Source organism: Blennius ocellaris, assembly GCF_963422515.1.
Source record: "Blennius ocellaris genome assembly, chromosome: 14".
Lineage (NCBI taxonomy): Eukaryota > Metazoa > Chordata > Actinopteri > Blenniiformes > Blenniidae > Blennius > Blennius ocellaris.
In genome coordinates, this window is record NC_137663.1 from 23,560,844 (window position 1) to 23,574,530 (window position 13,687).

At 44.3% G+C, this 13,687-nt stretch overlaps 1 protein-coding gene across 4 annotated transcripts in view; it reads right to left on the reverse strand.

Annotated features, from left to right (window-relative positions):
• tspoap1 (TSPO associated protein 1) overlaps positions 1-13,687 on the reverse strand; it is a 56,143-nt gene that overhangs the window by 19,763 nt on the left and 22,693 nt on the right. For all 4 annotated transcript variants that reach the window (XM_080509491.1, XM_080509492.1, XM_080509490.1 and 1 more), the window contains 7 exons: positions 5,479-5,646; positions 2,802-2,885; positions 2,564-2,653; positions 2,314-2,436; positions 2,107-2,211; positions 1,826-1,876; positions 1,191-1,223 (listed from right to left, as the gene is read on the reverse strand). In XM_080509491.1, the coding sequence (XP_080365617.1) occupies positions 1,191-1,223; positions 1,826-1,876; positions 2,107-2,211; positions 2,314-2,436; positions 2,564-2,653; positions 2,802-2,885; positions 5,479-5,646 (654 nt within the window). The remainder of the gene's footprint in view (positions 1-1,190; positions 1,224-1,825; positions 1,877-2,106; positions 2,212-2,313; positions 2,437-2,563; positions 2,654-2,801; positions 2,886-5,478; positions 5,647-13,687) is intronic.

Sequence of the window (13,687 nt, forward strand, 5' to 3'; positions counted from 1 at the left end):
TCATGAGTCAAATATAGTCTCACAAACAGGTGACTATTTTGGTTGATAGACAAATGGAACAATGCAATATAGCAAAGAAACACTTTTTGCATGAAAGGAATTAAAGGTTTCTGCAAGACAGACGACATGAAACGTCAGTGAAACATTTGTCACAAGCTGCAAACACAAAGGGTTACAGGTTGAATGGAAACAAAGAGGACGGTAACTTTCTGCTAGGGTGCGAAATGCTATTCAGAAAGGATTCTAATTCTTGTGTCGTGTTTCTTGCTCGATCTCTCCCTCGCTTGCGTGGACTTTCACAAAGCGACCTGACAAGCGATGGGTTGTTTGCCAGAAACCCCACAGAGGTTTGTCTCGGCCCCGCTGACTTTCTATATGCAGCTGATTTCACTTCCGGTTGCGGTGAGAGTTTCCTGGCAGGCTGATCTGACAAAAGCCTTTGCATGAAACTGCCTGAACAACACTTCCTGTCAGCTCTCACCTACACAGCGCAGAGCCTGCAGGCAATTGCGACCGAGTGAACTGAGGTGGCAGAGAGCGTTAAAATCCAATCTCCAGAGATGCAACGTCTCGTTTTTATTTTCATAGATCACAGTAGCTGTGGTGACATGGAGCATAACTCAACATGGCTGGCCTCGAGCATCCTATAGAAAGTTTTAAGGAGGCAAGGTTGTATCTACAGGGGAGGGAGGGAGGGCTTTGTGGCAGGAAGATAAAGTGTTTGGCCAAGCAATACCTGCATGCAGTCCAGTGTACTCTGGTTAGATACAAACAAAAACAAACACATGCTTTTCAGACTGTGAATTGTAGGAAGGGAATAGACATTATTAAAGAAGCAGAGCAGTCCTGAGTCCACATCAGCAAGAAAATCCAAACCCACTCTCGGAAACCAGAATCGGGAGAATGTCTCTGGCCCCTCGGCAGCCCGCACGCCCGCCCTTCCAGTCAACACACAGTGTTTCCTTAAACCTTCGGCGTTTGCAACAGATTGAGAAAGAAAGGTCGAGTGTTGACTTGGTGGCAAAAGCTCGGGCTTCCGAGAGGGAAGGAGACTTTCTCCTGCGATGCGTCGGGGTTTAAATAGAGACGAGCAGAGGGTGAAAAACGGAGCCAAGAGGAAGGAAATGAGAGGTTTTGTTTGTTTTGGGGTTGTTGTTTTTTTTTTCCAAAGAGGAGCAACGATACTCTACCAGCTCCCTCTGCAACACAAGCTGAGTCAACTCCTAAAATAAGGAGGAACAAATTGCACTGGGGTCAGGAAAGCAACAAACACACGTCCATCGATCAAACTTTTAGGGTTTTTGCCGCAAGTCATGAACTACTTCTGATCCTTTTTTTCTTCTTCTTATGATTGTTTAAACTCAGTTAGCCAATCAGACGAGGAGTTAAAGTGAAGCGCGTGGCCCTCGCACGGAGCAATGGCGTAAACGTCTCCCTTCGGCAGGCAGAGGAGACATCTGTTCAAACGGTTTTTCAGGCCCGCTGACGCTACAAAAATAAATGTTTTGTTCACTGCAACTGCTTCTCAGTCAGGTGTGTGGATAAGAATAGAGTTAGGAGGGGATGAGTTGATTGCTGATGTCTTTTTGTTTGCTGTCGGGAAGATACAAATGCCATAAAAAGACACCCTAATTCATGTTCCTGCAGAATATGACAGACGTGCAGCGGAACATCTCTTTTGTGTGGCGCTGGCTGCAGGATTTTCTTTATTATGCCAAGTCAATTTGGATACATGAACCCCTCCAGGACTTTACAGGACGGTAACAAAAGCACAGGATGGCGTAAACATATTATATGCTGTCATACTGCAGCAGCACGGACTCACCTCCAGCATCTGAACCACTCCTTCATGCTCCCTCTTGGCGAATAACTGAGCCTGATAATTAAAAAAAGAAAAAAAAAGAAAGACAGAAAGTCATGGTGATTTTGTCCCTTCGCCTACGAAACCTCTCCTACATTGCAGAGCGAGCTCTTTGGGTAAAACAAGAAGTCTTATTGGTGCCTAAAGGTTGCCTCCTGCTGGACAGAGCGCCTCATACAGCAGCCTGTGACTGGAGTATGAAAGCTATTCTGTGTGATACGCAGTCATCGAGGTTCTGCTCTTACCCGCTGTAACCGTTTGATTTCATCCTGTTTGAATTTAAGGATAGCCAGTGCCTGCTCATGTTCCAATTCCAGCTGCTGCCTTCGCTCGGCGACCTCTCGCATATGCTGTTGGGAAAGAAGATAACGTTATATATGAGGACAAGGCGTCGCGGCGCGTCAAGGAGCGGCATCAGAAACGACACACAAAGTATCTCACTCCACGACTACCTTTAGGACCTGCTCTAGGTTCTCCAGTTTGGCACGGAGTCTCTGGTTCTCCTCGAGAACTGAATTGTGTTGAGCGGTCACTTCAGAGAGATCTTCCCTCAGCTCCTCATTCTCAGCCCGAGTCTGACAAAACCACAAAAAAATTTTTTATCACAACTGACCAGAAGAGGAAAAAATAAAATAAAAAATAAAAAATCTTTATTAAGGGAGGTCAAATGGGTAAAAGAAACAAAAAAAACAAAACACAAACCTGGTCGAGCACCTGTGCCTTCCTCCTGAGGAGATCCGCCTCCTCCTTTAGCTGCTCATTTTTGCCTCGCTCATCCTCAAGCTGGCTCTCCTGTTGGGGGGGGGGGGGCACAGGCAAGGTAACACTGAGGTGAATCCGACTGTCTGCCAGTGGTCAATGTGTGCAACCACAGTAAAGCCTCAAGCAGACTGGAGGGCAGCCAGAGAGCACGCGACAAGGAACAAGGAGGACTGCTCACCAAATCCAGACATCTCTTCTGTCGCTTCTTTACTTCATGCTCAAGATTTTCACATTCTTTTCTCTTCTTGCTCAGCTCACTTTCCTGCAACAGCAGCCACGGCAGGGATCAGCACACAGAGCCCCTTTGTCTAGACATTTGCACGGCTTTAAACACAGTGGAAACCAAGAGCAAAGCCGTTTACTGTCATCAATAATATTGTGACAAATGATTTGCATTTCACAAAACAGAAAACACTGGCTTTACGTCCATACTGACCTCCGGCACCACCGCAATGAGGTATTACAAAGCTTAGCATCCTTTAATTATTCTAAATGCAGCTTACATGCAGGACCAGCATCGGAGAAATCAGCTTATTTCAGCATGACCACAGGACCTCAATCAAGTATTACCACTGAGTGTGTGTGGTGGTGGGTGGGGGGTGGGGTGGGGGGGCGGGGGTGGCCCCACAGGATAGACAGACAGGCTAATTGTAGACCACCAGCAGCTGACTGGAGGAGATCCTGCACTGTGATCAGCCGTGACACAGCAAGACAATAAAGATAATTGAACTGCAATCTGTGCACTGATTTGTTTTGACTGTGTGTCGGTCTGAACGGTGGGTTTCAGGCAGAGACGTGCGACCGTGGGGCCGAAACACGAAATACCCAAACGTACCACGTCTGGTCACACGTTCTGGAAATGCAATGACGTGTCAGATTGTCAATATTTATCTGCTAATTTATTGTGAGTCAATAAACAAATGCCATCGATCAGTCAGAGGATGGTTCGGGAAAGCTTGTCAAGTATTAAGATCCCTAGGTAATATAATAGGTATTATACTAATTGTGTCATTGCGTCAAAGCACAGTTTGATTTTAGGACGACAGATTTTAAGTAATTGCATTGTAAATTTTTACTGTACTGTACATTATAGCGTTTTGTCTGTCAGTTAGACAAACAGTGCATCAAAGTGCTGAATTCCACTGTGAAGTATACATATACATACTCAGAGGAGTGGTTTCCAAATTTAAGAAAGACTGCCGGCATTACAAAAACTAAGATTTATGGATATAAAAACGAAAGCAAAAACCATAAAAGACGAAGTTCATCAGGTCTACTGTCGAACTATGACCAGATTATAGTCTGTTTCACCCAAAAAAAAAAACAAGGAAAAGGCATCTTAAGAAATCTGGTATAAAGACAAAAAAAGAGCAATACCATGACTTTAGTGCTGACTTTTAAACATGTGGAAAACTGTGTTTAACTATTTTGTTTCTGTGGTTTGAGAGGACATTGTTGAAAAAGAAAAGCCCTATATTACCAAAAAAAACCTAAAAAGTTCTGAGAACCAGTGGAACAAGTTGAACTTGTCTCGTTCTTTTAAATATTTATTTTAAACAATCTTCATCTTCACCATCAGATCCAAGCAGACAGCAGACAATCGTCAGCACGCACATAATGTTGAGGCTGACATGCTAATAACTGGCATGACTAACATGTTTAAATCGACGACATGAGTTCGCTCATGGAGGCTAATAGAAGCCTCATTATTATGTTTGTGGTTAGGTAGTTATGAACTATAACTATATCGGTGCCCTGATAATGTTGTGTGATGGGATTGATGCCTAATTCCGTCTGCGATTGGCGGGTACATCATATTAAGACGCCACAAATCCCATTACGAAAACCGTGGCATGTCAAGAGAGACTGTGACAAGCCACTCCAGTCTAATTAATGAAGCGCAGAGTGTCTGCATAGCTGCTCAGGAATGGGATTAATACAGAGCCCCGGTGGTAATGGACTGTTGAGGGAAAACAGCCGCTTCTTTCCACCGATCTTCACACCTGTGCAGAATTATGAACGTAATCTGATGTATCTTGTTTATCTTGACGTAGTTTGGGTCACAAGTCCGAATCTGTTCGATCCAGACCGCAGCAGTGGACTGACCAAGGACACCAGGTGTGGTTAAAAATATCACCTGCGTGCTTTCTGGACTAACTCGGGGCTTGATGGCGACTCTGAGCCAGATCACGTAAAGCAGCTATTTCCTCTACGATTCCCCACTTTCCTTCTGAGCTTAATTTACAAACTGCGTTCCCCAAGTTGAACACTGGAAATCTGTCTCAATGCGTACAAATCAGTGCCAAGGAAAAATACCCAGTCCGTGATAGTGACGGCGTGCGGGCTAACAGACCCTGAGCTCCTGCTTCTGTAATCTCTTCCCGTAATCTAAGTACTTTTTTTTTTTTTTTTTTGCTGTTTAGGCGTACAGTATCAGCATTGTGGCGAATTTCCGTTCTTCCACAAAGAAAGTCGGCACAGAGCTGGAAGGGGGGGCCGTGGCCTATTTAAGCCCTGCAACCTACTTGTAGAATCAGCAAGGGTGATGTGCTGCTCTTCTGTTTCCAAGGGACAAGATCAAAATAATCCCGGCATTACATAACAAATCGGACGGTAGTTTTTCCTTCGGTGGCGGTCAGCTCAGCCACAGTGCTGACGTTCAGGCTTTTGCATGGAAGCGAAAGACGACGCGGGGCCCCTGATTCACACGGCCGTTTGCCGCCGAGAGGCGTGTTCGGCCAGTTTTGTCCGTTCGGCTAAATATCTTAACGTCAACCTGCAGCGGCTCCAATTCCCTCAGAACTTCATCGCCCTGGGGGTCGAAGGGCGCTTCTTGCACACGCCAACGCGCTCACCAGAAAGTGTAGGCGCTGCTCCTCCGTGCGATCCTCCTGATAGGAGGGGGTCGGGCTGAGGCCCGGCTGGGGCGTCACTCGCAGCCCCGACTCCCCCTCCTCTCCGGGAGTCTTCTCACACCTGGATGGAGCTTCATCTAACGCCACACACGGGGTCTCTCCTACAACCTGGGGAGGAAACGAGAGAGGACAGTCAGTCGTTTTGATTTTTTTTTTGTTTTCCTAAAAGCAATTACTGAGAAGACAGTACTGTGTGCATTGGACAATAACCTTTAACACCACACCCCCCCTCTGTGAGGGAGGGATTAGCAGCAAGCCTGCTTCTCTGTGGTCCAACTACAATCAATGAATAATCCAGGGGGAATCCCTCTGGCCTACAACATGACTGGAACACATTAACAGTGTCTTTTCTAATTAGCCTGCGTGAGATAACTTGGGCGCTTCCCAGTAGGTTGCTTTTTTTAAAGCAGTCATCTTTCAAGACTGCATGATTCCTTTAAGGGGGCAGAGGGGGGGCAGGCTGACGTTGGTTAAGGGCTAAGAGTCGGGAATCAGCATCTAATTTTAGAGCAAACCTACTTATGTTCAGAGCAGAACTGTGCTAGTATAGCCAAGGCCGTGACCCAATAACAGGATCAAAGCCACGTGCTGCAGAGGGGATGTCTTTCTTACATTCTCCCGTCTTATACACTCAAAGACACACCGCCCGTCTCAGTGGGACGTTGCGGCACGTTAAACAAGCGGCACCTCTGGTTAGCATGGGAAGAAATTAGGTACATTTTCTTTTCAGCTGTACAGTTATAAACAAAAAAAGCTCGATTCCACAAGAGTTGACTTGAAGAGGCTTGAGCAGTACAAAGATAGTATATGAGTCTATAATTAAGAAAAGCAGCAGATATCGCTTAGTTTTAATGCAAATGTTTACATTTCATCAACTCTCACAGAAAACCCAATATGAACAAGAGCAATCAGAGATTATTGACGTCCGCCAAAGGTTGACCTGGACTCCAACAAAAAAAAAAAGGTTTCTGGATCATCTCCAAAATTATATGGGATCTTCCAAGACCTAATATCAACCTGTGTTGAAAATGCCCACAAAATCTGTGCCGTAGTTTTGAAGTGATCTTGCTTATAGACATACAGACAGACAAACAAATATACACTCATTATTTGGCGGACGTAATAACCTGAAACCTTTTAGGTAAAAAGTACAATTTAAATCGGTCTCATTTTTGGATGCAGGGTTTCTGTCGACCAAACTCGCAGTGTGGCTTTAATGCTAATTATATTTTGCAAGCAAAAAAATAGATAGTCTTTACTGCTTCATTACTGAAAACACAGGTGCCAAACTAGTGTTGAGTTCTGGGTCTCGTGTTATTTTATGTTGGTTCCTTCCGCAGGAAGACAATAATGAGTATCGCTTATCTCATGAAGAACTCCAGTTCAGTCCAGTAATCATAGTGTGTATATATCTTCAAGTGTAGATCGCAATCTTAATAGCTCACACTCACAGTAAGACTCAACAGTATAGAAGCATTTAGGGACATTGAAGAAAACAAAAAGGAAGGAAAAAAAAAAAGAATTCGTATGTTCTTTGAGGGAAAACGCCTAAATTCAATGTCAAGATTATTTTTGTCCATCATGCGCTTTGAAATAAAGTCTAAATAGCCGTCACATGTGACCGCTTCTGCAAAATGCACTGCAGAGATTTGATGAACTGGTGAGATTATGCTTCAGAATAGGCTTTAGATTATAAGCACAGTGCAGTTACCATAAGCATTATGACTCTGAAGAGGCAGTGCAGCTCTGTCGCTCTCCACACTGACTTGTTATTCCGTACAAGGTACATGGGCGCCGGTACCTGGGGTGCTCTTAGGCTTTTTATATGAAGTATTATTATTAAACAAGGAAATCTAGTGTAAAATCAGATGTTCCAAAGCAGTAAGCAACCGTAAATAGTTAGAAATATGTAATTTATTGATATTATTTCAGCATCCAGGAATAAATGATTTCCAGTTTGTATTTAAAAAAACAACAACAAAAAACCCCCCACTGTTTTCTCATAGTGCATGAGGAGTAACAAGGAACTATCACAGGAAGTTTGCATTTGGGCCGCTGGACACTCGGATCCAAGTTTAGTTTGGATGAAGTGTTTTCCGTTTTCTATCGTCTTCTATCTAAAGAAGTCCCCGGTTGTGTTGTACTTATGGAAGGTTCAAACATTGGTTTAATGTCTAAGTTGCTTTAATAAAGGTGCTCTTATTGTACCACTTTGATTGGAAGTATAGTGCATCGACAATCCTTGCTTTTTGCTACGTCAGCAGCCTCCCGGAGTAATACACTCCTGACACTTCAGACCGCAGCGAAAAGCAATAATAGCATTAATGGGAACATGAACTTTTTAAGTTACTTCGAGAAAAGTAACTACAACTAAAAGTTTCAGGTACTTTTGTTTGAAATGTGGCTGAATATGGCACCACTGCCTTAACATGTAATGTCATAAATAGTGCAAGCACAAGTGTGTTGACATGGTCCTAGAATGTGGAGTGTGCTTGAGCAAGGAAGGCGCAAATCTGTCTGGAGGCTGCAGATAATGATTGACCAACGAAAGCTGGGGTTCCAGTTTATAACGTAAAAGGTCAGTGGAGAGGAAGTTTCTCCAAAAGCATTGTTGTTCTCCCCAAACGGCATTTAATCCAACATCCAAGTAAGGCCCCATGTTAAAAGGGCTGCACTTACTCTGTTAGGTAGATATAGGTGGGATTTCATGTGTGACATGAAACAAACTACAAAATATCAACATCAGGATGCATATATGTGCTCCTCATTCCAACCTCCGTGATGCAGTGAAGGAAAGGTTGTAAGGTTGGGCTATTTCATGCTACACCCAAAACGCACTGAGGGAAAAAATGAACAGGGACACGTAGTTTTTGTCGGCTTCTGATGGCTCGTGACAATGATCAATGTTCATAATATCACATTTCAACACCAGCGTGGCTATTAAGCTTTGCTGCTCAAGCAATATGTGTCCTGAATGGGTGCCGAGGGAAAATGAAAAAGTTCGCGGAGATATTGGCTTGTCATTGCTTTGTGCTGACTGTGAGATCGTAGCCATGGTGGTGGAGGATAAAGGGCTGCACAAAGTACTACGGAAGTTCCTGTGGCTGATAATGTGTTTTCCCGTATCGAGTGAGACACGATCAAACGGCACTCTGGTGCTCCATTGATGGATGGACTGATAACTTGCAGAAGAGTCAAGCCCCTTTTCTTTTCTACTAGAAGCCGGGACCGGATCCAGCTCTGATGACCGTCCAGTCATCCAGATCGCATAGAGCCTCATGTGACTTATCCAACAGGGTGAAGCCGGGACAGGTCTCCACCACACCGGATCCGACCTCTGTGACCCCGCCGGGACAAAACGAGTAAGAAAGACGGATGGAAGGATGATCTGCTGAACAAGTTCTGGGAAATTACACAACTGCTAGTGTAAAGACATGCTTGGTCTTGAAAAATGTCCTGTCTAAGTTGAATGTGACTTTAATTTTTTTCAGTATCGGTATCAATATGTGTCCTGTGCAGCTCCGGGGAGGAAAATGTCGGTTAAATAGTTGCAACTGCACAAGAACGCAGGACAACAACTCATCGGGCAACCACACGCCACATCTGGATTCAGACTGGTTTGCTGAGGCATAACAACACTCAAGTGACTGCGGTATGGAGGGGAGAGCAATATTTTGTCAGTTTAGCGCCATATCAGCCCGCAGCCCTGCAAGGCCATCCCTGGTTTATCTTTCTGACATCCGAGCAGATGGGCGTTAGTAGTGGTGACGAAATGCCAGCAGGAGGCACTAATTCTGTTGGCCCCGAGACAAACAGCGGCCAGAGGTGAGGCGCTCCAAACGGGCACTTTTTGGTCTGCACCGGAGTCCCTGCGCAGTTAACTGAAGATTCTTCCACGTCCCTTACCAGCGCAGATGTGCCACGTGATCCTACCACCCTGGCAAATGTCCAACCTCTGCGTTTGGTCACTCATAGTTAACCAAGGCGATCCCCTTGTAATTCTTAATTAGCTTGTAGTACTGCGCGTTTGCGTGTCCGTTGTTTGCAGCTACAATCTGGCACCCGAGCGACAAAGCAAGAAAAACAAATTAGCTAATATCCTTACAGACACTTAAACAATCCCAATCTGTCTTTATTATCATTTAAGCACTCTTTCACATCTCATTTTCTCATCTCCTTCAGTGAATTAAGAACTTGACCTCTCAGTCTAATAATTAACTGGACTCAAAGGGTTTACTATTCGTTCACGACGTTGAATCAGTTAACGTCTCACACCGTTTCATTAGTACATTGAGAAGGGCGTGTACTGCTTCCCCACATGCAGACTGTATTTTTTAAAAGAGCAGCTGGTGTGGCGAATGCGAGAACTCACAACGTCGCGCCGAAAACAGACACAATCAGGGTCCAGACGTGATGTAATTACGACATGGTTTTGCCGGATGAGCACAGAGGGGAGGAATATTATATAATAGGTCGTTTATACAATGTTGAGAGGAATAAAAGGACTGACACAGAGAGCATTAGACCAAAGCTCAGGCTATTACGAGTCGTTTTGAAGGTTTATGTGCCAACACACTCGACGCGATAACCGGCAAGAAAGAACAAGTGAGCAAACTGTACAGAGCTTTCTCTAACCAGTAAAGAAAGAACTGTAACTGCTCTATGCCTGAACCACTGGACACTTTTTGGACACTGTGAGCAACTCTGTCCAGCAGCGCCAGAACTCGAGCCTTCCTTCCACAGACTCTCTCCTCTTAAAAGCAGTTGTTAAACAACGGGTGACGCCTCTTTAGAGTCCATCCAACCCATCAAATTATTAACAGATATCGGTGAGAAGCTCATACTCAAAAGAAATGTATATTGTGGCCCAAAGTTTAGTCTTTGTTTGAAGTAGACAACTTCACCATTATCAAGAGAGCTCGTCAATTCCACAATAGGAAGCAATTTGGGTAAAAAAATTAATAAATAATGAAAGCCTGCCTAATTAATAAGCTACATAATCTTCAGATTTAATATTATTCAAACTCAATGGCTAATCCAGCAAGCTTGTGAGTGAGAGTATTCAAAATATCGGAGCATATTTATGTTCCACTAGGATGTTTGACACTTGAGTGCAGAAGCAATTTCCATTCAGTGAGCAGCACAGGATCAATATACTCAGACCCACATGCACATGAAGCCACAGCAGTAAAATGAAATGATTGAGGATAAAAAGCTGGTTACAGCTCTGAGTGAAAACATCCTGCCTCTGTCTCATTGTCCAATAGGACGGCCAGGATTTAACCTGCTGACCAACCGCAGCGAAACGCCGCCGTCACGTTTCCCAATCGCCGAGGAAACGGATTTCTATCAAACTGACAAGACGAAGTAGCGGAGATGTGGTAACAAGAGACGTCTTCTGTGATAAAGTCATCAGCTGACTGTTGCAGAAAAAGGAAAAGGGTCAGGTAATCGATTTCACGTCAACAGTCCGAGCAGATCAACCTGGAGCTTCTTTTTGGAGCAAAAACTACAGTGAAACATTGGAAGCAGACGTCACTTCAATTTCAACGTTTACATTTATTCAAGATGAATAGAGTTGTTTTTACTAAAAAAAAAAAATCTATATCAACATCTGTTATGCTTCCACCAAACAGTGGCGCTTCATTATCATACTGCAGATACAAAATGAATCATGAATTTTAGTCTTTAAAACATTGATTTAAAAGTTCCTCAGAACGTGTCACTGCCATGTCAGAAGGAAACGGCATATTCAGTTGCTTATTCAAGCAATAAATAAGTTTGCACATCTTCAACCGGAATGCTGAAAGCCTAAACATTTTCATAAATTTTTTTTAGATCTTCAGCAAGCCTTGTTCCTCAAATGTTGTTTTATAAAAGCAAAAAAAAAGATGCATGAAGTTCATGAATCTACATCCATATGTCTACTGGCCAACACCAGAACTGTATGCATTCAAGATTTGAAAGGTTTCATAGATGAATTAACCTACAATTATGATTTTATTTAAATATCAAAAATGCAAACGTGCTGTATTTTGGGTTCACTTTGGGTTGTGACGAGCATGTCGAAACATAATGAAGAAATAACGTTTGTGAAAAACAGAAAGACACTTTCTGGCTTGATCCTGACAGAGCTGAACTACGTTACGAGTGGTAAAAATACTAAATCAAAGTGGAAAGATGCTAAAAACTGATGTTAAAAACTAAAATAAAGCATCAATTTGCTGCTTCCTTTCCAGGAGTCTCACAGTCGTTGTAACCAGCAACTTTACGCTGGACGTCCTTCCTGCTGCATCCAGCCTTTTCACGAAGCATCACCACGGTGGGACACAAGGTGAATTGCAATAAAAGAAACTTTTAAAACCCTACACGACACACAAAGACCTTCGTATGCGTCGTCTGTCACGGCGTGACCAGAGGAGCATCCCGTCCCGAAACTGTCCTCTGGGCGAGACTGCAGCCGACTCAAAGTGTTGTCGTGTCCTGGTGTATAAACTCACTCCTCTGTCGTGCACACTGCTTCACACGGTGAGGTGCCACTGTGCACACTTCACACTGGTGTGGTCCATGTACACTGAAGGATCAAGTACACTCTGGGCCCATGCGTACTAAAGCAGGGCCAGATCCCATTCAGCAGGCCCCGAATGCCATAAGCACATTGGTGTAATCCCTGCAGACTACTGAAACGGGTAACTGGATCACTTCTTTTAAAAGCACCTTAATGGATTGGCCTGGCCGTTGATTTTCTTTTTAATACGGAACATATCGATATCCACCAATCGGACGCTCTCTCGCCGCCCCGGTCGCTCAGTCGCTCCGTCTAAATTCTACATCTGGAAGCTCCGAAATATGACTGTTACAAAAGCAGGTTTCTGACGGGCTGCCCTTGACTAGGCCTCGTACTCGTCCCGTTTCCTTCTGATTTGTGAGAAAGTGGCTGTCCGTCCCAGACGACAGTGGGATTTGCTGCAGGATTTACTGAAATGAATATTAAAAATACAACGACCGACAGGAAAAAAAATCCCCTCAGCTATGAGTCGTATTGCATTACTACGATGGGGGCATGTAAGATCCTCGTAACCTTTTAGAATAAGCTGCTGGCTTTAATATCTTAGATATTGCAACCTCCTGCTGCTTTGAGCCAATTCTCGGACACCCCACGGTGCTCCTGACACCAACTGCTTTTTACTGTTAAGTCCCAAACTGTGAGTGCTGCACGGCTTCAGTGCAACGCCAAGCAGACACATAGGAGTTTATCCGGAGATCTACATGCACAGCTGACACTGACACACGCACACACCCACAATAAAACTCACAAGATGACCTACCCCTTTAGTGTGATCTGTGGCAACTTCAAGGCTTCCCTTGGCCTGCTAGTTATCCAGAGCAGGGCGAGAGAGAGAAAAGTCTTTAGTGCGGCTGGGAGTCTTACCTACCATCCAAAACCCTCTCACCGCTGCCACAGCAACAGAGAGCGGATTACTGGACTGTACCATTCTGTTGTTAGAGGGGATTAGAGTTCACACAACATGGCCCCTTTCTGGGTGCGCGCGTGCCACTGGCGGTGCGTGTGTGCGTCCCACAAATGAGAGATTACCACAATCGCCATTCTCGTTTGAGCCTGACGGGCAGAGAATTGACCCAACTTCACAGGCAGAGGGAACTTATTAACAAACAAGATGAATAAGAAGTGTTCCTGTCATGCAGCGTACACTGATCCCACTGAAACACAAACTGTGTCTATAAACACGAACGGGACATTTCACTGTATTGCAGAGTTTTGCCCGTGCGGATGGATAAAATCTTGCAATTACAAATAATACAAAATTATGTAACGTTCTCATATATTTTAAAATATGCTAATCTTTTGGGAACGATAGGGATGAATCCGAGGATCACTTATCTGGTGAATGATTGTTTCTAAGAACTGGGATCCGGACAAGCTCGGCATGAGATACAGAGGGGATCACAGTGTGTGTGACTTTAGTACTGTATCTTTGATCAGGCCCAAGTTCAAGACAGGGAATCATCTCATTATGGCTTGTGGCAGATTAGTATTGAGTCCATCCACCAGCCCTTATATAACACTGCAAAACAGCATCCTGCCAACATAAACATACGCGAGGTTCGGGGAAAAAGTCAGCGCTGC